General features: G+C 42.6%; 1 protein-coding gene across 1 annotated transcript in view; it reads left to right on the forward strand.

The window, feature by feature from the left end:
- FER1L6 (fer-1 like family member 6) overlaps positions 1–18,726 on the forward strand; it is a 68,960-nt gene extending 50,234 nt beyond the window's left edge. Inside the window, exons 31-40 of the mRNA XM_026110107.2 lie at positions 139–266; positions 2,122–2,292; positions 3,164–3,324; positions 5,839–5,981; positions 6,294–6,382; positions 8,439–8,537; positions 10,952–11,193; positions 11,539–11,702; positions 13,758–13,858; positions 18,019–18,726. Coding sequence (XP_025965892.2) covers positions 139–266; positions 2,122–2,292; positions 3,164–3,324; positions 5,839–5,981; positions 6,294–6,382; positions 8,439–8,537; positions 10,952–11,193; positions 11,539–11,702; positions 13,758–13,858; positions 18,019–18,205 — 1,485 coding nt within the window. The 3' untranslated portion in view covers positions 18,206–18,726. The remainder of the gene's footprint in view (positions 1–138; positions 267–2,121; positions 2,293–3,163; positions 3,325–5,838; positions 5,982–6,293; positions 6,383–8,438; positions 8,538–10,951; positions 11,194–11,538; positions 11,703–13,757; positions 13,859–18,018) is intronic.
- Positions 18,727–19,956: the final 1,230 nt, after the last annotated feature.

Consider the following 19,956-nt stretch of genomic DNA (forward strand, 5'->3'; position numbering starts at 1 on the left):
AATGACAGAATTTGTACAGCACCAGGCAAGCCGGGCTTTACCGTGCACTCCCAGGATGCCCCGAGGGCCAGGGTCCTGCGCGATCACCATGCTGCCTTCAACCAAGCCTCTTGACAACACGGTCTTTCTTCCTAACAGGCGTTTAACCTCAGCCCAGCTGACCCAGATGGCAAGTCAGATCCCTACATTGTGCTGAGACTGGGCAAAACAGAAATTAAAGACAGGGAAAACTATATCCCCAAGCAGCTAAACCCAGTATTTGGAAGGTCAGTGATGGCTTCATTTCATTTTCAGGGGTGATTTCTGCCTTGTCACTTGCCACCACTGCTGCTGCTGCTATTGCAAGTGCTGGGTGGTTGTTACATGCTGATGTCTGCCCACTCAAATGCTTTATTATGGTACTGATTAAAATGTTGAGAACTGCTGTCACCTTGTATGATTATAAATTATGCCATTTTCATAACAGTCAAAACACATCCTGAAATGCAGTCTGTGACAGGTTTTGTAAACTAATGGATGAGAGGAAATGAAGCAACAAATGATCTTGTCTGCTCAAATTAATGCAACTGTTAAGTTTAGAGTGAAATAAATATCAGCACAGCAAAGTGTAATTTCAAAATATTTATTGACATTTCAAGTTGAATGGAGTGACAAGTAAATCTCATAAATTTAGGATTAGGCCAGAAACCCCAGTCTTCTAAATGTGAGAGCCAGGGGCAGACTCTCAGTAAACATCAACTTTGTATTATCAAACGCTCCATGCTTATTTCCCATGATTTTTTTTTTTTCTCAGTAAGTCCACCTGTTTTAAGAAGGATGAAAATGTTTGGAATCAGGATGGAGTTATTCTATCAGAACATTAGGATATAGAAACTACACTAGGTTAGATTGAAATGCCCCTGTCCCAGTGTCCTGTATGCAATAGCAGAGGCTTAAAGAAAAGAGTGTAAGAAGAAAAGACAAGAATAGAATGGTCTCTCCATATCATAAACTCTCAGTTTCTGTGATTTAAGCTCTTCCTTAGCAGGCTGCAACTGAGCCATCATGGCTGATAAACCTTAATGCATGGCCATTACTGGTATATAGATGGAAGGGGAAATTGCCTGCTTTATTTATTCCAGACAAGATAGGAATTGGCTGTTAGCTTGGATAGTCCTTGCTTTTACTGCTGCTGTCGATGGAAGCATTGCGGTGGCTGGACCAGCAACCCCTTCCCAGTAGTAATGTCAGTAACAGCAACAGGCTCTCACTGCCCTTGCAGCCCCGTGATCGATCAGCATGGCCCCACTGGCCCCACGGTCACCCCAGAGCCTTCCCACACCACTTTCCCCTCCACAGCCTGCTCTGCTGCTGCTACAAAACTGACTTTGGCCACTCGGAGAAGGAGGACTGAACTTCAGGAGACAAAACTCAGTTTTTCCTGTGCTGTGGAGAAACCTGCAGTAAACATTGTGCTGATAGCCCTGTCTTCCACTAATTTATCAAATCCCTTTTAAGATCCCTGTATACTTTCAGCTTCCCTCTACCTCTCATGGCAGTGATTGCCACCACTGAAATATGCACTGAGTGAAAAGAGAGTTCTATTCTTTGCTTTTTTGAAACTTGTTTTAAGACTTTTGCCTGGTCATTTCACTGGTTGCCCCCAAATTCCTATATTCAAAATATGATCTGGAGCTTTTGGAAGAAGCCAGAAAAGACTCATTCCCTTTCAATGTTCTGAAAAATGTGCAAGAACCTCATATAGGCAGCTTCTTTAACCTCATAATATTCCTGCTTTCACCTCCATTGGAAGGATACGACCTCTTCAGGGTAAACCAGTGCAGCTGACCAGCTCCCTCCCATTGCTCTTTTTGCTGTAGCTGGGAACAAGTTTAGAACTGTAACAGGAGGTTGTAGAAGAGCAGGAGAAAGAAGTTACTTTTGCCCTGCATGTGTCCAGTATGTTCAGATATTTCATTAAAAAAAAAAAAGCACAACCCACAAAAACACACTGCCTATTAGACGAGACAATTTGCAGGGTAAGTGTTAGGTCCACATGTTGTTTGCACAATATTCATCACCTTAGTCTTTTAGGCTTCAGAACCAATCTGACTAGCATGTACTTCTCAATTTTTGCTGCAGATCATTTGAAATCCAGGCTACATTCCCCAAGGATTCCTTGCTCACGGTCCTGATCTATGACCACGACTTTGTGGGAACAGATGACCTCATTGGAGAAACTAAAATTGATTTGGAAAATCGTTTCTACAGCAGGCATCGAGCAACCTGTGGGTTACAAAGTCGATATGAAATGTAAGTTCTTCAGACTGCCACAGAGAGCAGTACAGCGTGAACGAGGTACTTGAAGGGGAATTTCCAGATGTGGGCAAATATTATGCTTTGCCTAGCACAGAAGTCACAGGAGGTATTTTAATTGAATTTCACCACAAAGCTCAGCAGTGGCTTTGGGTAGCTGCCAACCTGAGCACAAAGTGGGTATTTTAAAATTAATACCACTGTTTGTTCACAAAGTGTTCAAGATGGCAAACAGTCTGTGTATAACTTCTCTGCTTGACAAACTGCCTTTGGATGGGCTGAAAGGGCAAGTGAAAAATAATCCATCAGAGAAACTGTGAAAGGACTCAACTCTGCCCTCCATTATTCGGCTGCAATTGGAGTAATCGCAGCAAAGCCTGTGTGTCTTGGCATGCGCACGCGGGTGAGCAGGAGCCACACCAGGCTACTGGCTATTGCACTGCCATTGTGCACAGAAGGTTGATTAATGCAGAGAAAATCAAACTAAAATAACTTCAGCCACCTGAGGTTGGGGTGCTTCCCTAGGAGGTGAGGGTTTGGGGCTCTTCTCCCAAGACTGGAGCATGCCAATGACTGGGACATGTTATCTGAGCTGGGATTAGAGGCTGCACTAACTTCTCTGGTGTTTTAAGAGGAAAAAGTGAGCCCTGCTCAGTCCTGGGAAAGACAAAAAAGTATTGGCTTCAGGACCTGAGCAGACAGGGATGTATCTCAAGTAAGAAGTAGCACTGAACAATCCAGAGAAAAAGCTTGCCTGAGAAGATAGCAGGACCTGGCCACAAAGTGGATCTCATCTGGGAACTGTCAGAGCACTCTATTGAAAGAAAACCTTACCTGTTTCTCTCCATTCTCTACTTCATCCTTGCAGAGAAGGGTACAATGCGTGGCGAGATGCAACCAAGCCAAGCGAGATCCTAACTAAGCTGTGTAAGGACTACAAAATAAGTGGGCCCTTCATGAGGCCCGGAGAGATACAAGTAGGAACAAAAGTCTTTAAGGGACAGACGATCTTCACTGAAGATGAGAACGGTAATGAAGTAGGTCATTGTTCTTTGGTTGCATTACAGCAGTACCTAGAGGCTGCTCCAGCTGCAGCTGGGGCCCTGCTGTGCTATGTACTCTGAAGTCCAATTACTGGAGCCAATCTCTGCTCTGAAATGCTTGTATAACTGTGGTGATAAAGGCAATGTCTGTGTTAGCTAGTATTGTAGCTTAATGGGAGAGAATCTGTAGAGTGAAATAGTTTTTGGTGAGGAACTGACATCCACGTGTTAGGGGGTGGGAGTACTTTGAACTAGCTTCTGCCTGGTCCCAAGGATGGCCCCAGGAGCAGTTGGATGGCATGGGATGCTCTTGGAACGCATCTCCCTGTTTATCTTCATCTGAAAGGAGTGCAGCTTGCAGGCTCTGAGACTGCTCCACACGACAAAGAAAAGCAGAGGAAGTCAGGATAACTGGTGGAGTCTCTTCAAAATGCGCTCCCTATCCGAACTAACACACTAGTGTAGACGTACTGAGCAGTGAGAAGAAGGGGGAAAGCAAGTTGAGAGGTAAAGTGAGTCATTCAAGATCAGAGAAGTTTGGTGCATGATTCGGTTCCAGATCACTCACCTGACAGTCCTGCCTTACCTATTTGTCTTCCCTCCTCTTGATTGTTATTCATTATATATATATAACCTAAATCCAGGTATCTGGGGTTCCATGAATCCAGAGGGCAGAACAGAAGTTGCTTTCAGAGCTCTCAGGTTAAAAGGAGGGCAAAGCTACCAGGAAGTTGAGTGTCCATATCACAAATGGGTGGATTGGGACAGGGCCATCAGCGATTCAGTTTTATACTTAGAGTAAGTAAAAGATATGTGAGGATGGAGACTTTAAAGTGGGAACAAAGGAGCTGGAGACAGTAATGGACACCAGAAATCCAAGAAGGTAAGGAACTCGGACACAGTAGTGGACACTGTGGCAGTGTAGGCCAACCTCTACTTCTTGCTCCTTTGTGTATATTCCTCTTTGGTCGAACTCCTTTTGATAGATACAAAGCATGGTTCACATCTTGTTTGGGTAGCACTGTTGGAGGGAGACGAATTGGTCCATTTTTAGTCTGTTGGCCAGATGTTTTATGACTCCAGTATTCCTGCTAGTTTTCTTGCCTGGCAGAGGAGGGAATGCAACTGCCGGCAACAGGATCTCTAGGTGAAAATTCTGGTTCACTAAAGTGAACTTCAGACTAATCAACATCAGACAAGATGATGAAAACCAACAGCAAGGAAATGCAGAGACAGATGGCAAAGCCTACCTCCTGAAAAGCTTGTGTGCAGAAGTTTTTCAACATGTTATAAAAAATAGGACACAGCATTCCCTTCATCCAGACTGCTGTTCTGACACGTCCATCCTGGTCCTGGTCTGGTCTGGAAAAGCTCACCTATCTGTAGCCAGTGGAAAGAAATAGCTATCTTGAGAGCGTGAAAACTGTCCTTAGAAAGGTGTTTGAGACAAAGAGGATGGGTTAGCAAGGAACAAGCTATCCCACTTGTCACTGGAGGCTGCCTTGCTGAGTACCTCAATCTAAAAATCTTGGTTTTAGCTGGCTAAAATTAGGTGAAATGCATCACATTTCAAACGCATGCCAGTATTCAGAGCAGGGCTGGCTCTCATAACCATAGGATCCTCCTTCCTCCATCTCTGAGCTATTAGGAAGTGCTTAATACCTACTGTTTCTATCTGAAACAAGCCCTTTGTCATCAACACTCTAGGAAAAGCGAAAGCTGTTTTGCTAAGACAAAGAGATCCTGACTTTCTTCTTACTTGGGTACTTCTCTTCTAATCCAGGAGACATCCCCTCTTCAGATCTCTAGGTTCCTTTTGTGTAGTACAAAAACAGGAAAGAGAGGCTCAAGGGCTCAAAGGCTTTCGCTGTTTTTCAATCTCCACCGCCTTCACTGTTCGGACTGTTCCTTCGTGGAGATGCCCTTCACCTGGATCTGCTGTTCCTACAGTGGCCAAGCTGAGCACACTGCTTCTCAGGAGGAGACATGCGCTTGCCCGTTCTGTTCAGCCCTCACATCACTGCTCCTCCTTTGAGGTGTGGTTTGCTTCTCCAGGGGGGCCTTTGCTGTTGCCATCACAAGGCAAAATGAGGTGGAGATATAACCTAATTTCTGACAGCTCCATCAAAGTCCATGTCTCATCTTTCATGAGCCATAAAAAAGTCTCACATTTGCAGTTATCTGTGAGAAGAAGGGAAGTTACACAGAGTGCTTCTGTCTTCCTGTTAGAAGCAGCTGCTGTAGTAGTGAAATGATTCATTGCATTTCATTAACTACCACCTAAGCGCTTATCTTCTAGTTACTCTGGTGGATACCCTTATTTACAGGAATTAAATATGTTTTAAGATCCATTTCTTCTTAGTTGGGATACATAAAACCTTGCTTTTAACTCAAGCAAATTTTTAATGACTATCTTTAATAATTAATGGAATATATCACTCAGGGATTTTAAATGCTAATTCAGCTCTGGTTGTTCTTTTTGTTTTGCTCTTTCCCATAGAGGAGCCAGTTGAATCATATGAACATCTCTCCTTAAAGGTTTTACGTGCTTGGGAAGAAATCCCTGGAGCTGGATGCAAACTGGTTCCGGAGCACATTGAGACTCGGCCTCTCTTTCATAAGGATAAACCAGGCATGGAACAGGTAGGACCACTCAGAGATGGTGGTGTCACTAGACCCAAGAGCAGCCTTCCTCCAATTACTCCGGTTTCTGTTAGTATCTGCAGACTTGCAGAGACAGCTTTCAGGTGTTATACCATAGAGGAGACTGCGCACAATGTCAGCCTCAAAATTGTCACACACATAGGTATACAGTGAGCTACCGAGACACACGATAGCCACACATGGTATAAAGAGATGGGTTAACTCAGCAGCGTGGGCATCTGTAAAAAGTAGGAGAATTCTATACTGCCCAAGACATAAGAATAAAAAAGATATCTATTTCTTTTCTTCAAGGGTCGCGTGCAGATGTGGGTGGACATGTTTCCTAAAGATATGCCTCTGCCAGGACCTCCGGTGGACATTTCACCGAGAAAACCGAAAGGGTAATAACTTATACATTCCTCCCAATGCAATGGCATAAATCTTCAAAGAATGAGTTTTCCTTAAGTGTCTGGAAAGAATTACTAAAAGAACTACCATTGCAAATTTCTGTGACCCTTTCCCTTGATGTGCACAATTCCAAATTGAAAGAGAACATCTAGTTCAGTCTCCTCCATTAAACAAGTCAAAGAACAGTTGTTGATTTTTGCATCAAGGGCTATCACACCTCTTTTAGGAAGATATCCCTTTTTCTTATAAGATTTCAAGTGGCTAGCGGCAAGAGTCCCTTAATAATTCTGATATCATCCATTTTCTGAGCTGAAAGGAGTAATTCTGTTTTCATTACCTCTTCCAGCTAGATAGTGTACTTGACCACTGGTTGAGATCTTTAATCTGATGCAACAGTATTGCACCTATTGTATTTCCAGCTCAAGGTTGAAAGATAAGCTCAAGAAGCACATAAAGCAGCAGCAGACAGAGATGCATTTGGAATAGCAGTTGCTCTTATTTCAGATGAATACTTCTCCAGACTTGTATGCAATATTATACAGAGCTCTTCAAGCTAATTAAATGTTTGTAAATGATAAAAAATGACCAACAGAGTTCTCAGCTCTTTCCAAATCAGCTTTATTCCAATATTTTGACAAGGTCTTTCCTGGGAATTTTATATCTGAAGCAGCATCAGATACTTTGCTTTGACAAAAACAAAAGTCCATGTAACAATTACTTTCTTCAGGCCAGAATTTTCTGTAAAGGACCTTGACAACAGACATTTGCCAAGCCAAAAAGATGTAAAATTAGTAATACCCACAAAAGCAAAAAAAACTGCCAAACAAACAAAAACAGGGAAAATATTGCTAAACCATCAATTATCAGAAAGAAGATAAACATGAAAACATGGGCTACATGTTTTGCAGAGAAGTGCAGATTTGCTGCAGCAAAACAGGTTTCAGGCCACACAGGATGCTTTGTGAAAACATTTCTTGTTGATTATCTTAGACTGAACCAGGGTCTGCTAGAGCCTTGCAGATGGAAATCTTCCTTGTCTAGGGTAGAGATCTGGTTTTCAGGGTGCACAGCTCTTGAAGAGCTCCATGGTTGCAGAACCACGAGCTGCTGGACCTCCTGGACACACTGGCTGCTCGTGCTGCCCAGTTTCCAAGTAGAGGACCTTGAGATTGGCCTCTAGTTGGCCTAGAAATCTGCAAGAGCCCAGGACGCCTCTCTGATGCAGTCTTCATGGCAGAACTGACTGCAGCTGCTGAGAGAGGATATCTGGTAGCTTCTGGGGCAAACCGATGTGTCTACCAGCTTCACACTGTGAGGGTATTTCCAACATAGCACATGCCATTTCAGAAAAATCATATGTCGCTGTTTCCAAACATATCTCTCATTTTGCAGTTCACATAATGACTCAAGGCATACCTAGATTTTCGAATACCAAATTTTTATGTCACCTGCAACACCTATATTTCATATCAAGCTTCCAGATCACTTGATGACCACTATAAATGTCCGTACATAGAAAGAATGAAAAAGTTTAATTCCTTTTATTGTTGTTCCTAAAATGATGATTGAACTTGCTTACTGAAAGTGTTTCTAAACAGTACTTCTCTTGCCTTTTAATGCACTGGATTGCACCGAATACCATATTTTTTAGTCATTTCTTTAGAAAAGCACCTCCCAGGGAGTTCTGTTTTTTATGGGCTCACTGTTTTGGAGGCTGCTCTGGTGATTTTGTTCAGACCAACCCTGTTTCACTGCAGCATTTTTGTGAATAGAATTGAAAAGGAACATGCAGGTAGAAAAAGAAAAGCAAGGACTCTCCACTTCTTGCAAAGCTGGCAGTGATACCTTCAGTCATTCTGCATGTCCAGAGAGCTGAGAGGAGTCATCGTCTCTGCTCTGTCACTAGGCACTCTAATAAACAGAAGGGGCCTGAGGCTGATCCTGCTTTAAGAGATTTGCACGGAGTACGACATTTCTCACTTTATAAAAATATGAAATACAGATCTTTTAAACTCAGCTATGCAAAATCCTGTTTCTCTTCTTTTTCAGCTATGAACTGAGAGTAATAATCTGGAATACAGAGGATGTAATTCTAGAAGATGAAAATATCTTTACAGGGCAAAAATCAAGTGATATCTATGTAAAAGGGTAAGTTCTTCAGGATGCCGTCATCATACTGATGCTGCTTGCTCCTTGAAAGGACAAATAATATCTGACTCAAAATCAGTCACCAAAATTACACTGTGAGAATATGTCATGAGCTTTTTCTGTGACCTTGGTCCTTTGCTCTGAATGCCTGTTCCAATTAGTCATCTATTTTGGATAGTGCTTCATCCTTTTTTTCTCTTAAAATCAAATAACTATAAAATGCCATTAGTCCTTACTTCCTGCTCAGGCAGAGATGGCATAAGAGAACCAAGCCCACAGTTTAGCAAACAGAGCTCAAACACAGAATTTGAACCATAAGGGCTTAGGCAGATGCAGAGAGGTAGAAGTAGTTAGAGAAAAAGCATTCTGAGCATATTAAAATAAGAAACCAGGCGTACCCCAAGATATTCCTACAGGAAATGCTTTCTAACTCCTTCTGTGGGTGAGTGACCGTGAGCACAGTGGGGAGAACGTTACATCAGCACCTCCTGCTCTCCCTTTGATGCTGCCGCAATCTAAAAGCCTGTGTCAGCTCCAGAGCAATTACTGTGATAATCAGTAAAAGGTAGGGAATTCACTTATAGAAAATCAAGAGATAGAGAAAGTGGAGCCTGACACTTGAATAAGCTCTTTCCTGATATTGCAGCACATTACTGCTTAAAATTACTTTCCTTCTTTGGAGTACTGCTTTGCATTTTCTGCTTCTGATCAGCACTTGAACGAAGGTATCAGAGGGGGGGAAGGGAGAAATTATGGTGTAAGTGGACGCAGGAAGTATTGAAAATCTCCGGTGAGAGACTGGTCTTAGATTTCTTGCTGTATTTCCAATATTAGAGAGTGAGATGATTATAGCAATATGAATTTCCAAGATGTCAGGCATACGGAGAAGTGAATCTCTTGTCTACCACCTCCTGCATTGCCAATGACCAGACGCAGAGGGGTGCAGGAGGGGCACTAGGAGGGACTGGGGGGGCAAGGATGGTGTTTCCCACCTTTCCCATTCTGAGAGTCAAACGAACATAATAAAAAAGCCAAAATAAGTATAAGGACAGAGCAGGCTGGTAGCAGCTGTTATTCCTTTGTAGGGTATACCTGCATGCATTTTTCCAGAGAAACCTGAGTGCGCTCTCACCAAGCTACGTGGGGCAGCGGGAGCGGTGCCAGCCCTTCGGAGCAGGCGATACTAGCCCGGGCGAAGCGCACTGACGCAGCCACGCGGCTCCCAGAACGCAGCGACCGTGGTTATGGCACAGACTGGCCAAGCAAACCCTCCCTGGCAGGTCCTTTAGCAGAGTTTAATTTGAAATTACTTGTGTTCACACAGATATAGCCACCTTAGCCTTAAATTAACGCATTCAGCGTAATAGCAGAGCAGCTCTGATAGCACAAAACTTGGTGCAGGCTAGAAGCTGAGGAGCTAACCAGGCAGTCCCTTTGGGCTGAGCTGCATCATAGTGTGGCAGCACTGCTGTCTGCACCAGAGCTGGCCGACAAGGAAAGCCAGGAGCAGAGAACTTTTTGCTTCTGTGCCCTAATGATTAAGACATAAATCTTATTACGTTCAGGTAGTGCACTTAGCAGCCCAGACACCAGAGTCTGTTACCAGGCACGGATCTGCACTAAGGACCGTGCCATGCTTGGGATTGTTACTGTTTTTCACCATTTCTTCTTGAAATAATGGGGCTTGCAGAGAGGTGGGCAGTTTTATGCCTACACTGCAAAAAATTTTAATCTGTACTCAAGCTCTAATAAATCATCCTCAGACCTGAAGCATATATAGCTGGATCATTACCTTCAGAAGAGAAGATAATGTATTATGCTTAGGAAAGCACTGTCCTTTTTTAACATATCATTGCACATCAGAGGTTGTTCACACTGTATCAGAAAACAAGAGAAAAACAGAAGAAAAACTGCAGAGACTTCTCCAGCCATGTTTATGCCACATTTACACCCTTAAACTGCAAGTACAAGCTATTTGGACTCTAACACCAAGCACTTAAATCAGCCCTGGGACACTGTCACAAAATTTATTAGTGCAGCACAACATGAATAGAGTGTGATTAGTAAAGGATATAAAACTCATGCTCTCTTTGCCTGTCCAAAACAAGACAGACCTCCCGGCCAATAGTAAATGGCCAAGTGGAATTTTTCGTGTCTGATCTAAATAAAATTCATGTTCTCACTGTCAAGTTTTGATCATCACTGGCCGTGGTTGCATCCTGTGCCATGACTGTGAGGTAGCTGAGACCCCTAAGCCACGGCCATCACTGCACTGCAGCAGTCCTGAACTGCGCTGTTACTTCCTACTGGTTGAGGAAGAGCTAGGAAATGATCATTCTTGTAACTGAATGCTAAAAAACGCGATTCAGGCTCCCCTGGTGACTGCCATGTATTCAACTATGTGCTTGCCATAGGTGGATAAAGGGCCTGGAAGAGGACAAACAGGAGACAGATGTACATTACAACTCCTTGACGGGAGAGGGGAACTTCAACTGGCGCTTTGTGTTCCCTTTCCACTATCTCCCAGCAGAGAAACAAATGGTGGTTAGTAAAAGAGAAAACATATTTTCCTTGGAGAAGACAGAGCGCAAAATACCTGCTGACCTGGTGCTTCAGGTGTGGGACTTTGAAAGACTGTCTTCAGATGATTTCTTGGGTAAGTATGCAAAGAAGCTGTCTGAACTTCATCTGAGGTTTCCCCAGACCCTTATTTTGTAGAGGTAAATACAAGGAGGCATCTGGGACCCAAAGTTTGCTAGTTTTTCTCTGAAGTATCAAACTGCAACCTTGTACCATTTCTTAGAGACTAAATAACTAGGCAGTCGGATGAGACAATGCTAAGGCAATATAAATGAGCGGCTGATGATGCAGAAAGCTTTGCAGCTAGGCAGCTTGGGCCCAAGCTGCTGTGTTGCTCCACACATCTCAGCTGGAAACTGCTGTTTGAGTATTTTCGTGTCTGTTTGGTCTCTGAGTGTTGTTGCATTATTTCTCCCTCCAGGCACTCTTGAAATGAACCTAAATGGGTTCCCTCGAGCAGCCAAGACAGCCAAGAGCTGTGACCTAAACATGGTTTTGGCAGTAAGTGAAGAAAACAAGATCTCCATATTTCAGCAGAAGCGTGTCAGAGGCTGGTGGCCCTTCATCAAGGCTGGGGAGCTCACGGTAGGCAGCTCACTAGAGAGTTATGGAGGCTTTTCTCTTAGATTGATATACTTTGCTGAGATCCTGAAAAGAGACAGATGCTAATTTTGCATAGCTCGCCTGAAGAACAACCAGCACTGGCAATCCATAGTACTTCTCTAAATGCTTCAGTGGTCCCCTGTGGATTGGGTTCAGATGATTCCAGGCAACCAGAGCACTTTATATTTTTCCTTTGCTTCCTTCTACTGCTCATCTCCCAGCACACTGGATGGGTAGAGTGGAGAAGCAGGTGTTTCCAGCCAACTTCCTGTCAACTGAGGAATCTGTGGGAGAAATCTCATCTGCTTATTTTTTTCTTTTCTACTTATTTCACAGTTTAAGCAGGGCAAAGGACCTGATTTTGGTCCCATTACTCTTCTTTGGTACCATTACTCTTCTTGCTAGTGACACATCTCAAGTGGAAAGTACATGGTCTACTCTTCGTCTTGAAGTATGCTCCTTAAGCCAATTATTTCTTTGTTTTAATGGCAAGATAGAATATAGAGGAGAATGACAGCTTCCCCAAAGCCCTACAAGTCTCATTATGTAAGAAGTATCCTCCTAAGATGGTTAGAAATGCAGCCACACTAACTTTCATTGACCCAAAGCCTTTCATGCAACAGTGCTTGCAGCAGGGTGTAAATCTCACTCAGCATATACCTATCCATTTATCTCAGGGGTTTCTGCTACGGCTTCTCTGCATAATGTTGGAGTGCTTTGTGAGTATAATCTGGGGCTACAGTGAAATCCTTGATGTTTAATGGAACTTCTCCCTTTTACCTCTCTTTAAGATTCCTCTGTGCTGTTACAGAAGCACAGCAGTCCTCAGTGTAAATGAAACACAGCTCTACTCCTCTGTATCCTAGGTACAGTGCCAGTACCTAGCCATGAAGTACGTCCTGATAGTTAACTCTGCACATGGTCTTTGGGGCACGTCTACCATTAAATCGAGCATGAAGCAGAGCTGCATAAGCTAGTGAAAGAAGACCTGAGCTGATGAGCTCATGTGGCCACAAAGCACATTGGGTGCTCAGAGCTGAACCTGGGCCTCTCTGCACCCCATCCCCACACTTTCAGTTCTGGGGTTAGCATGGGTGAAGTGCTTTTAGCTCTTTCCATACGAGGACAGAGACCAAGAGCTACAAGCTAGATTCCTGTAAAATAACCTTCTCCAAATTCACCTGCTGTGCCCTCATTTTAGGGGATCTCCCTCCCTCTCTAGACTTTCATTGCCTCTCCAAGGATTCTTGCCATCCACTTTCCTATAATCTTGCCCTCCTTCATCTTTCTGTCTCTTCCAGCAAGAAGAATGCTTTGATAAAAAGCATCATCCTCAAGTTCATTGCACTCTTCAAACTGAAGATGACTGCTTACTCTCCACAGGTTTAATGATGGACTCCCCTCCCAGATCCCGGCTTTGACTCCATCTGGAGGACCTCCAACAGACTTTGGATCCACCTGTCAGACACATATTATTTCAGCCTTTTTATTACCTGAACAGAGCCCAAACACTGCTTCTTGCTCTAGCATTGCATGATATTTCTGCACACAGATCTCATTTCTAGCCATCTTCCTTTCGAGAGCTGAGACGCCACAGCCCAACTGCTCCAGCTACAAGGCTGGCTAAATTTCCCCCCGCTGCGGCAATGCAGTGTCCTCTGCAGCCTCCTAGCTCCCGACTCAATCATTCAACTCTGCAGAGATGTGTGATAGCTGAGGTGAACAGGAACGGGTTTTGCAACAGGTCTTTTTGGATCAATTCCTTTGTAATTTAGGAAGCAGAAAAGTTTTTTATAAGTCCGGTTGAAAATATCCTTCCTCTGTCTCTTCACGGTCTTTGAATGTATGTTAGGAATTTGGTGCCTGCGTTTCTTCTTTGTGCTTTTTTTTTTTAATTACAAAGTCTTTCTCTTATTTTCTTTAATCAATTTCCTTGACCCTTGGCTGGTTCCCTTATTTCTCCACAAGCTGAACTCTGCTATGATTTAATTGTAATAACTCAGGATTGGGTGTTTATGTATGATCTCTCCGATCTAGGGCAAGGTGGAAGCTGAATTTCACTTAGTCACAGCAGAAGAAGCTGAGAAGAATCCTGTAGGCAAAGCTCGGAAGGAGCCCGAGCCCTTGGAAAAACCCAAGTGAGTAGGAGCATATTCATTAAACAAGCTGGGGGCAGAGGCATTCAGCGGGAGGCAGGGAAGAGCAGATCTTCTTGCGCTTCTCCTGGCTTTTCTCTTCTTTGGTGCTGTAACCTTGAGAAAGCCGTTTGGCCTATTTGTGAGTCCCGGTGCGCCCGTGTGACCGGGAGGGCTGGTGGCACTCATAGCTGGCAGCATGTTCCAGGTGAGCTGAGATGTCTTTCAGCCAAAATAAAGCCAAAATAAATCACGTTACTTTCCATCTGTCCTCAGCTAGAGTTCACATTCAATTTCACAGCTGACCTGGCTCTTACACCGTCGTAATTTATTCGTAAACCTGACACCTCAGTTTGACCACGTAGAAAAATCAGAGGGATGATATTGATTCTATTAAGAGGATAAGTATAAGTGGTTAATATTTAAGCGCTCTGAAATGATTGTATTCAACATTTACTATGACCGGTTTTTATTAATCTGGCTATTAGGAGACAGACTCTTAGTATTAGGAAACTAGAATTATTTGCACACATATGAGTGTCTTAATTGCTACATATCAGCAGAAAACTGACCTCTGTATATGTCTAATGCTTTTTGCATAAACTGAGCAAATTTAGGCACATAAAACATGGAAATCAGGGTGTATAGGAATCACACAACTGTAACAAATCTATCTCTGATTTTACCATACTTCATAATCAAAGAATGAAGGCACTCATTTTTCAACATAAGACTTTCTAATGAGGATATTTTAAGTGATTTTAAAAGGGCAGGGGATCTGGAAGGAGCACTTTATCTTTCAGTATTTGCCACACTAAAAAAAAAAATCAGTTGAGATTTTTGTATTCAGGAAAAAAGCACTTTTAATCCATTTCGGCTCATAAACTGTGCATATAGTAATGAGCTAAATAAAAAAAAAGAAATTGGATTTCTTCCTAAAGAAGAAATTTTTCTTCTAAAAATCAATTGAAAGTGATAATGGTAAAGGTGGCATATTCAATTTTATTTTCTGTTTGCATTTTATATATCTTGGGATAAACATCAAAAAGAATAAAAGAGCATAACGGTGGAATTGCCAATACTGCTAAAGAGGATATAAATTTAGGCTGAAAATTAGAGGTATAAGAGACTCATTGAAAATTAGGCATGGAAAAGCTTCAATCAATCATCTAATCCCACATCTTTACCAAAGGCGGGATGAGCTATCCCTGACAGAAGTCTGTCTCAGAGATTCCCAGTGATGAAAACGAAGGTGCTTTCTTACAGAGAAAGGAGGTCTGGGATAGCTCTGAAATACGTGTCGGGGAAGCAACCAGTCCAGGCAGATTTAAGAGGTAGTATAGTTGCTTAATGAAAAGTCTACATGCCCAGAGCAGGACCCACAAAGGCCTCTCCTTTTCCAGGCTCACATCACCAGGCTCAGCCTGTGCACCCCAGGCAGTCTGGCGGTCCTGGGCTCCCTGGGTTTCACCTCAAGGACACTTTAGCTGTAAAGGTGCCAGTGTGCAAAAAGGCTGTCACTAGCCTGGTGTCCCCTTCTCTGCTGCATGGCCAGCCCTGAGGTGTTTCAGCCCAGAAACCACAACACCAGAGTCATCTTCTGGATCTTCTTCTGACTTACTGGAGAGGCTCCACATCCTTTTTTTTTTTCTTTTTTTTTTTTTTTTAATGACAAAATACACAGCCAACACATGGCTCAACCCAGTCTACTCTTAATTCTGATGTATGCCTTAATTAAACTAAATTTAGGATGGGGATAGTCTCACCTAACTTTATCTATCTCAGAAGAGAGCATTAAGTCTGAGGCTAGTCTTTCAGTCTCCTTTTATAGCTGCTAGTGTACAGAGCAGGGAGTCATCCCACTTACCTAACACAGCTACCTTAGGATGGGAGCAGTCACCACCAGGAAGCTGGGGAGAAAGATGAATTGTCCTCTGGAAGGTCCTTCCTCTCCACGTTGGCTGTACAGGCAGCCCACGTGACTCACCAGACCAGACACCTAACTTTTAAAGCTAGGCAAGATAAATCCTAAAGTAAATAAGGTTATATCAGCAGATGGATAGCAGATACTACCTTGGCTAGATAGTCAGGCACTGCAAAAAAATAAACTAATTATTCAAGATGTTGTATGCCTCAGTTCAATAAAACACACATATTTGTTTAATGCTCTCCTTTATATTAGCTCAGAAACACACATGAACTGCGTATGAATGTTTACCAGTTCAGTGCCACTGAGGACTGTGTGGAATATGAGGTTTGTACAAGCACAGTAATCAAAATCAACTTGCAGATGGTGGGAAATTGTTTCTGCACTTCAAATGAATTCTTTCCAGGAAGAGGTGGGTCTCAAAGAAGTATATGTTAGGACCTCTACGTCTCCATGCCAGTACCTGTAGGCTCCCACTTTGGCTGTTAAACACACAGAGAGGAACAGGAATTTTCAGTTTGTTTCACATAATTAAGCTTTTGAATTAAGAAACAAAATAATTTCAAAAACTACATTAACTTCTAGCAGCTACTAGAGAGTAGCAGGCTCTTTGATGTACCAGAATAAGGGCTGACAAAGATTAGATGGGAACTAAAGCAAAACATGGACAATGGAAACAAGGTGCATTGTTTTTAGCAGTGAGGGTAATTTCCTACTGGCCAAACCACCAGGAGGTTATCTATCTGTCTCTTCAATGCTGCCGATCATGACAGGATGCTTTTCTGGCAGATGTGATACGCGAGCTTTCAGCCCCAAAGCCTGAGCAGGGGAAATTCTCTTACCTGTGTTGCACAGGAAACTAGTTAAATGAGACAGGGTTTGGGTTTTTTCTGTCTGTAAAAGTTATGAAAAGCCCTTGAGTAGCTGGAACACATGGAAAAATGGTTTTCTTACTCAAGTTTATTGTTCAATCAGTTTTACTACTTATAGTATCCATTTTTTTTAGAATTCCTTTATATCTGGAGGGCTTATTTCTGAGCCATGTCCACTGTTGGTGTAAAACACTTCTAATTAAAAGCTGTTCAATTGGCCTTTTCGATTTCCTGACTTTCTGTCAGATTGGCATTCACATCCATGTCCTAGTGAATACTGAATTCTCAAGATGACGGAGACATTGTTTATATTCCTTTAACAGCTTTCTGAAGTAAGACACAGTCATTGCTCTTTGTGATGTCTAGTCTTAATTTTATTCTCCCTACTGTGCCATCTGCACAATTATAGTAATATTTGATGGAAAAGACAATGTGCACCCAATTTTGCTGCTGATAATGTTGCTCAGCCTCCTTCTACTCTGTGGGTCATCCCATCATACACCGCTGACAGATGTTGTCTCAGCTCGTTGCAGGGGTAAGGCTATTAAAGTCAGAGGCATAATTACCTCCGAGGCTGTGTGGCATGGCAGAGAAGAGATTAAGCCAACATTTTTCCTAAGGAGAATCTCATGTTCCTCTCTGTACCCAGCCAGCTTTGTTGCACAGCGTGAAGAGGCTTCAGGTCATGAGGCTGCTTTTTAGGACGAGAATATGACATGGGACAACATTTGGAAAAACAATAGGATGGTGGAGTGCAGAAAAAGGTGGCTCTTCTTGCCATTATGTAGCCAGACAAACTAAGCAGATTTTGGGGTCCATCTCTTGTTGTCAGGTGACCTGTTTTACAACTCCTTCTGAACATATGGTATTTTGGGCTGCATGCCAGGCCTGAGCTCTCTCTGTGCCTGGTATGGCACTGTGACTATCATCAGGGAGTCAGATTTGTTGTACTGGCTCCTTACTCCTATCACAGTGCTAAATTCATTGCAGTGAATAGAAAGCTTCATACTCAAGAAGCTCAGGATAACTGCATTTCTCCTTTAGGATTTATGGTGGTCTTGTCTGTAATCTTGAACTCCATATCTTGTCTTAAATGGGAACAAATGGGAACAATTATGAAGTGTGAACTGGAATTTCATTTCTGGTGGTGTGTGGAGCATGCGCTCAGGGGCTGATGGAAAAAGAGTGACCCAAGAGTAGGCAAAATTCATAGAAATTCCCTCTGGAGAGTTTGTAAACCTTTAAGTGGGCTCCCAGGAGTTGAAAGCCCTTTTAGACTCAGTTTTGCAGTGGGGTCACCTTGGAAATATCTGGATCTGCTTTTACCAACGTTTTTCTTTCTTTTCTACTTTCTTCCCTTTTAGCCGACCAGATACCTCCTTCTCTTGGTTTGTAAATCCTTTCAAGTGTTTGTATCACCTGATCTGGAGAAATTACAAGAAGTACATCATCATCGGCATAATTCTGCTTATTATCGTTATCTTCTTGGTGCTCTTCTTCTACACGCTGCCAGGTGCGATCAGTCGTAGGATAGTTGTAGGATCAGCATAGGAGTATGGCTCTCATTGTAACTAATCATACACAAATGCTTTAGTTAAAAATAAAAGTCAGGCATACAGAATTAATGAGCCTGAAACATAACTCATTCCTTGTAAATAGAAAATGTAACTAGTCCTATCAGAAACTGGAGCTGTCTTAGAATAGTTTAAAATTTTACTTCTTTGGCTACTCATTCAGACTCAACCTTAATGTACATTAAGATGCCACTGTAGATCTAGTGACAACTAAAGTTTGATTCTGCACCTTAGACTGAGTTTGAAAGTAAATTACTTAATACCATGCAGAAACCTGACAAATCAAGTATTTATTATTTTTATTAATGTTATTATTATTATATAAGTGAATAAATACTGAAAGCAAAATCTGTACACAGAGACAGATCTACAGTTCAGTCCTTGCATAATTTTTAATTAATTATTTTAACTGTTTTCTGTTAACTGATGACTTTATAAGGGTGCCATTATTTTGAGATAAAAAGTTTATTTAAAAATATATAAATTTAAATTCTTTCACTTGGTGTTGTTTGCAGATTTTTCCTGCGTCTCTCTATAGGAGCTCTTATGAAACCTTGCACAATTGTTGTCAATGTCAAAATCTCAAACAAACGTTGAGAATACAGAAAATGCTGCAGTCTGTGTCATACGCAAGGCAAGGCTCGATAGTTTAATGGTCCCACTGGCCTTAAAATGAGTGAATGTGAATTTGAAGTAGCTATAAAAATCTTGTTTGGCTTCATCTGTGGTTAGACATGTCATAAGTTAACCTTTGAGAAAAGCCTTCCATCATGCTCTTGTGATACAGACAATGGAGTGTGAACCCGTATACAGGACTGAGCCTCTCTTCACCCTTCACAAATTTTAAAGTATCAAAGTGGAAGAAAAAGAAATCCTAGAAATGCTGAGAATGCTGCCAATCTCAGGGTGCAGGAATGAAGATTTAAACATGGGCATCATTCTCAGAGGTCACTTCATGGGATGCTGGCATGGCTCCAGTTTGCACTTGGCTTGTCTCAAGGCTGTGCAAAGCAGCTCTGTTATGCTGTCTGGCCTACAACACAGGTACCTGCAGTGCTGTGAAAAATGGGTGGCAGTGAAACTCCCACAGAGAAAACGGTTTACTTTTTAAAGCATTTTAGAGACTTTTCTTTGGATGGGGTGAATTGCCCTCTGAAAGTGCCTCTTCTTCTTTCCACTGCTGATAGAGGCAGATGGCTGAAGGTAAGTTGAAAGCATCCCATCCAGCACATGATGGCATTTAATATTTCTTCAGGCTTTCATGTTTTAAGTATTTGGTAAATATGGTTGAATTATTTAGGTATGTGAATAACTCCACTACAATTAGATGTGTGGCAAAGTACCATGTTACATGGGTTAGCGTTTGCTCCCTCACATGGCTCCAAGTACCAAGCCTTGGCCCTGGACCACAGCAGCAAATACACAGTGGCAGCGCCGTTAGGAGAGACTGAGATGCTCAAGTCCTGATCTGAGTCTGAATGTGCCACAACTTTGCATTGGCGCTGTCCCGCTCCTTCCTTCATACCCCAGGGCAAATAGCCACCCCCTTTAGCCCTGCTGCCCTTGGGATCTTGAACCCCTACAGCCCAGCCGTTCCTGAACCTCTCCTATTGCTGAACTCTGCGGTCCCCATGCCTCTGGACAACCCAGCAGCCTGGGCTAAAAAAGGCATCACTCAACCAAAGAGTAACCAAGTTAAATCCTCCACAAGTCTTAAACTGTTCAGGC

This window comes from Dromaius novaehollandiae, chromosome 2, assembly GCF_036370855.1.
Source record: "Dromaius novaehollandiae isolate bDroNov1 chromosome 2, bDroNov1.hap1, whole genome shotgun sequence".
NCBI classification, from domain to species: Eukaryota; Metazoa; Chordata; class Aves; order Casuariiformes; family Dromaiidae; genus Dromaius; species Dromaius novaehollandiae.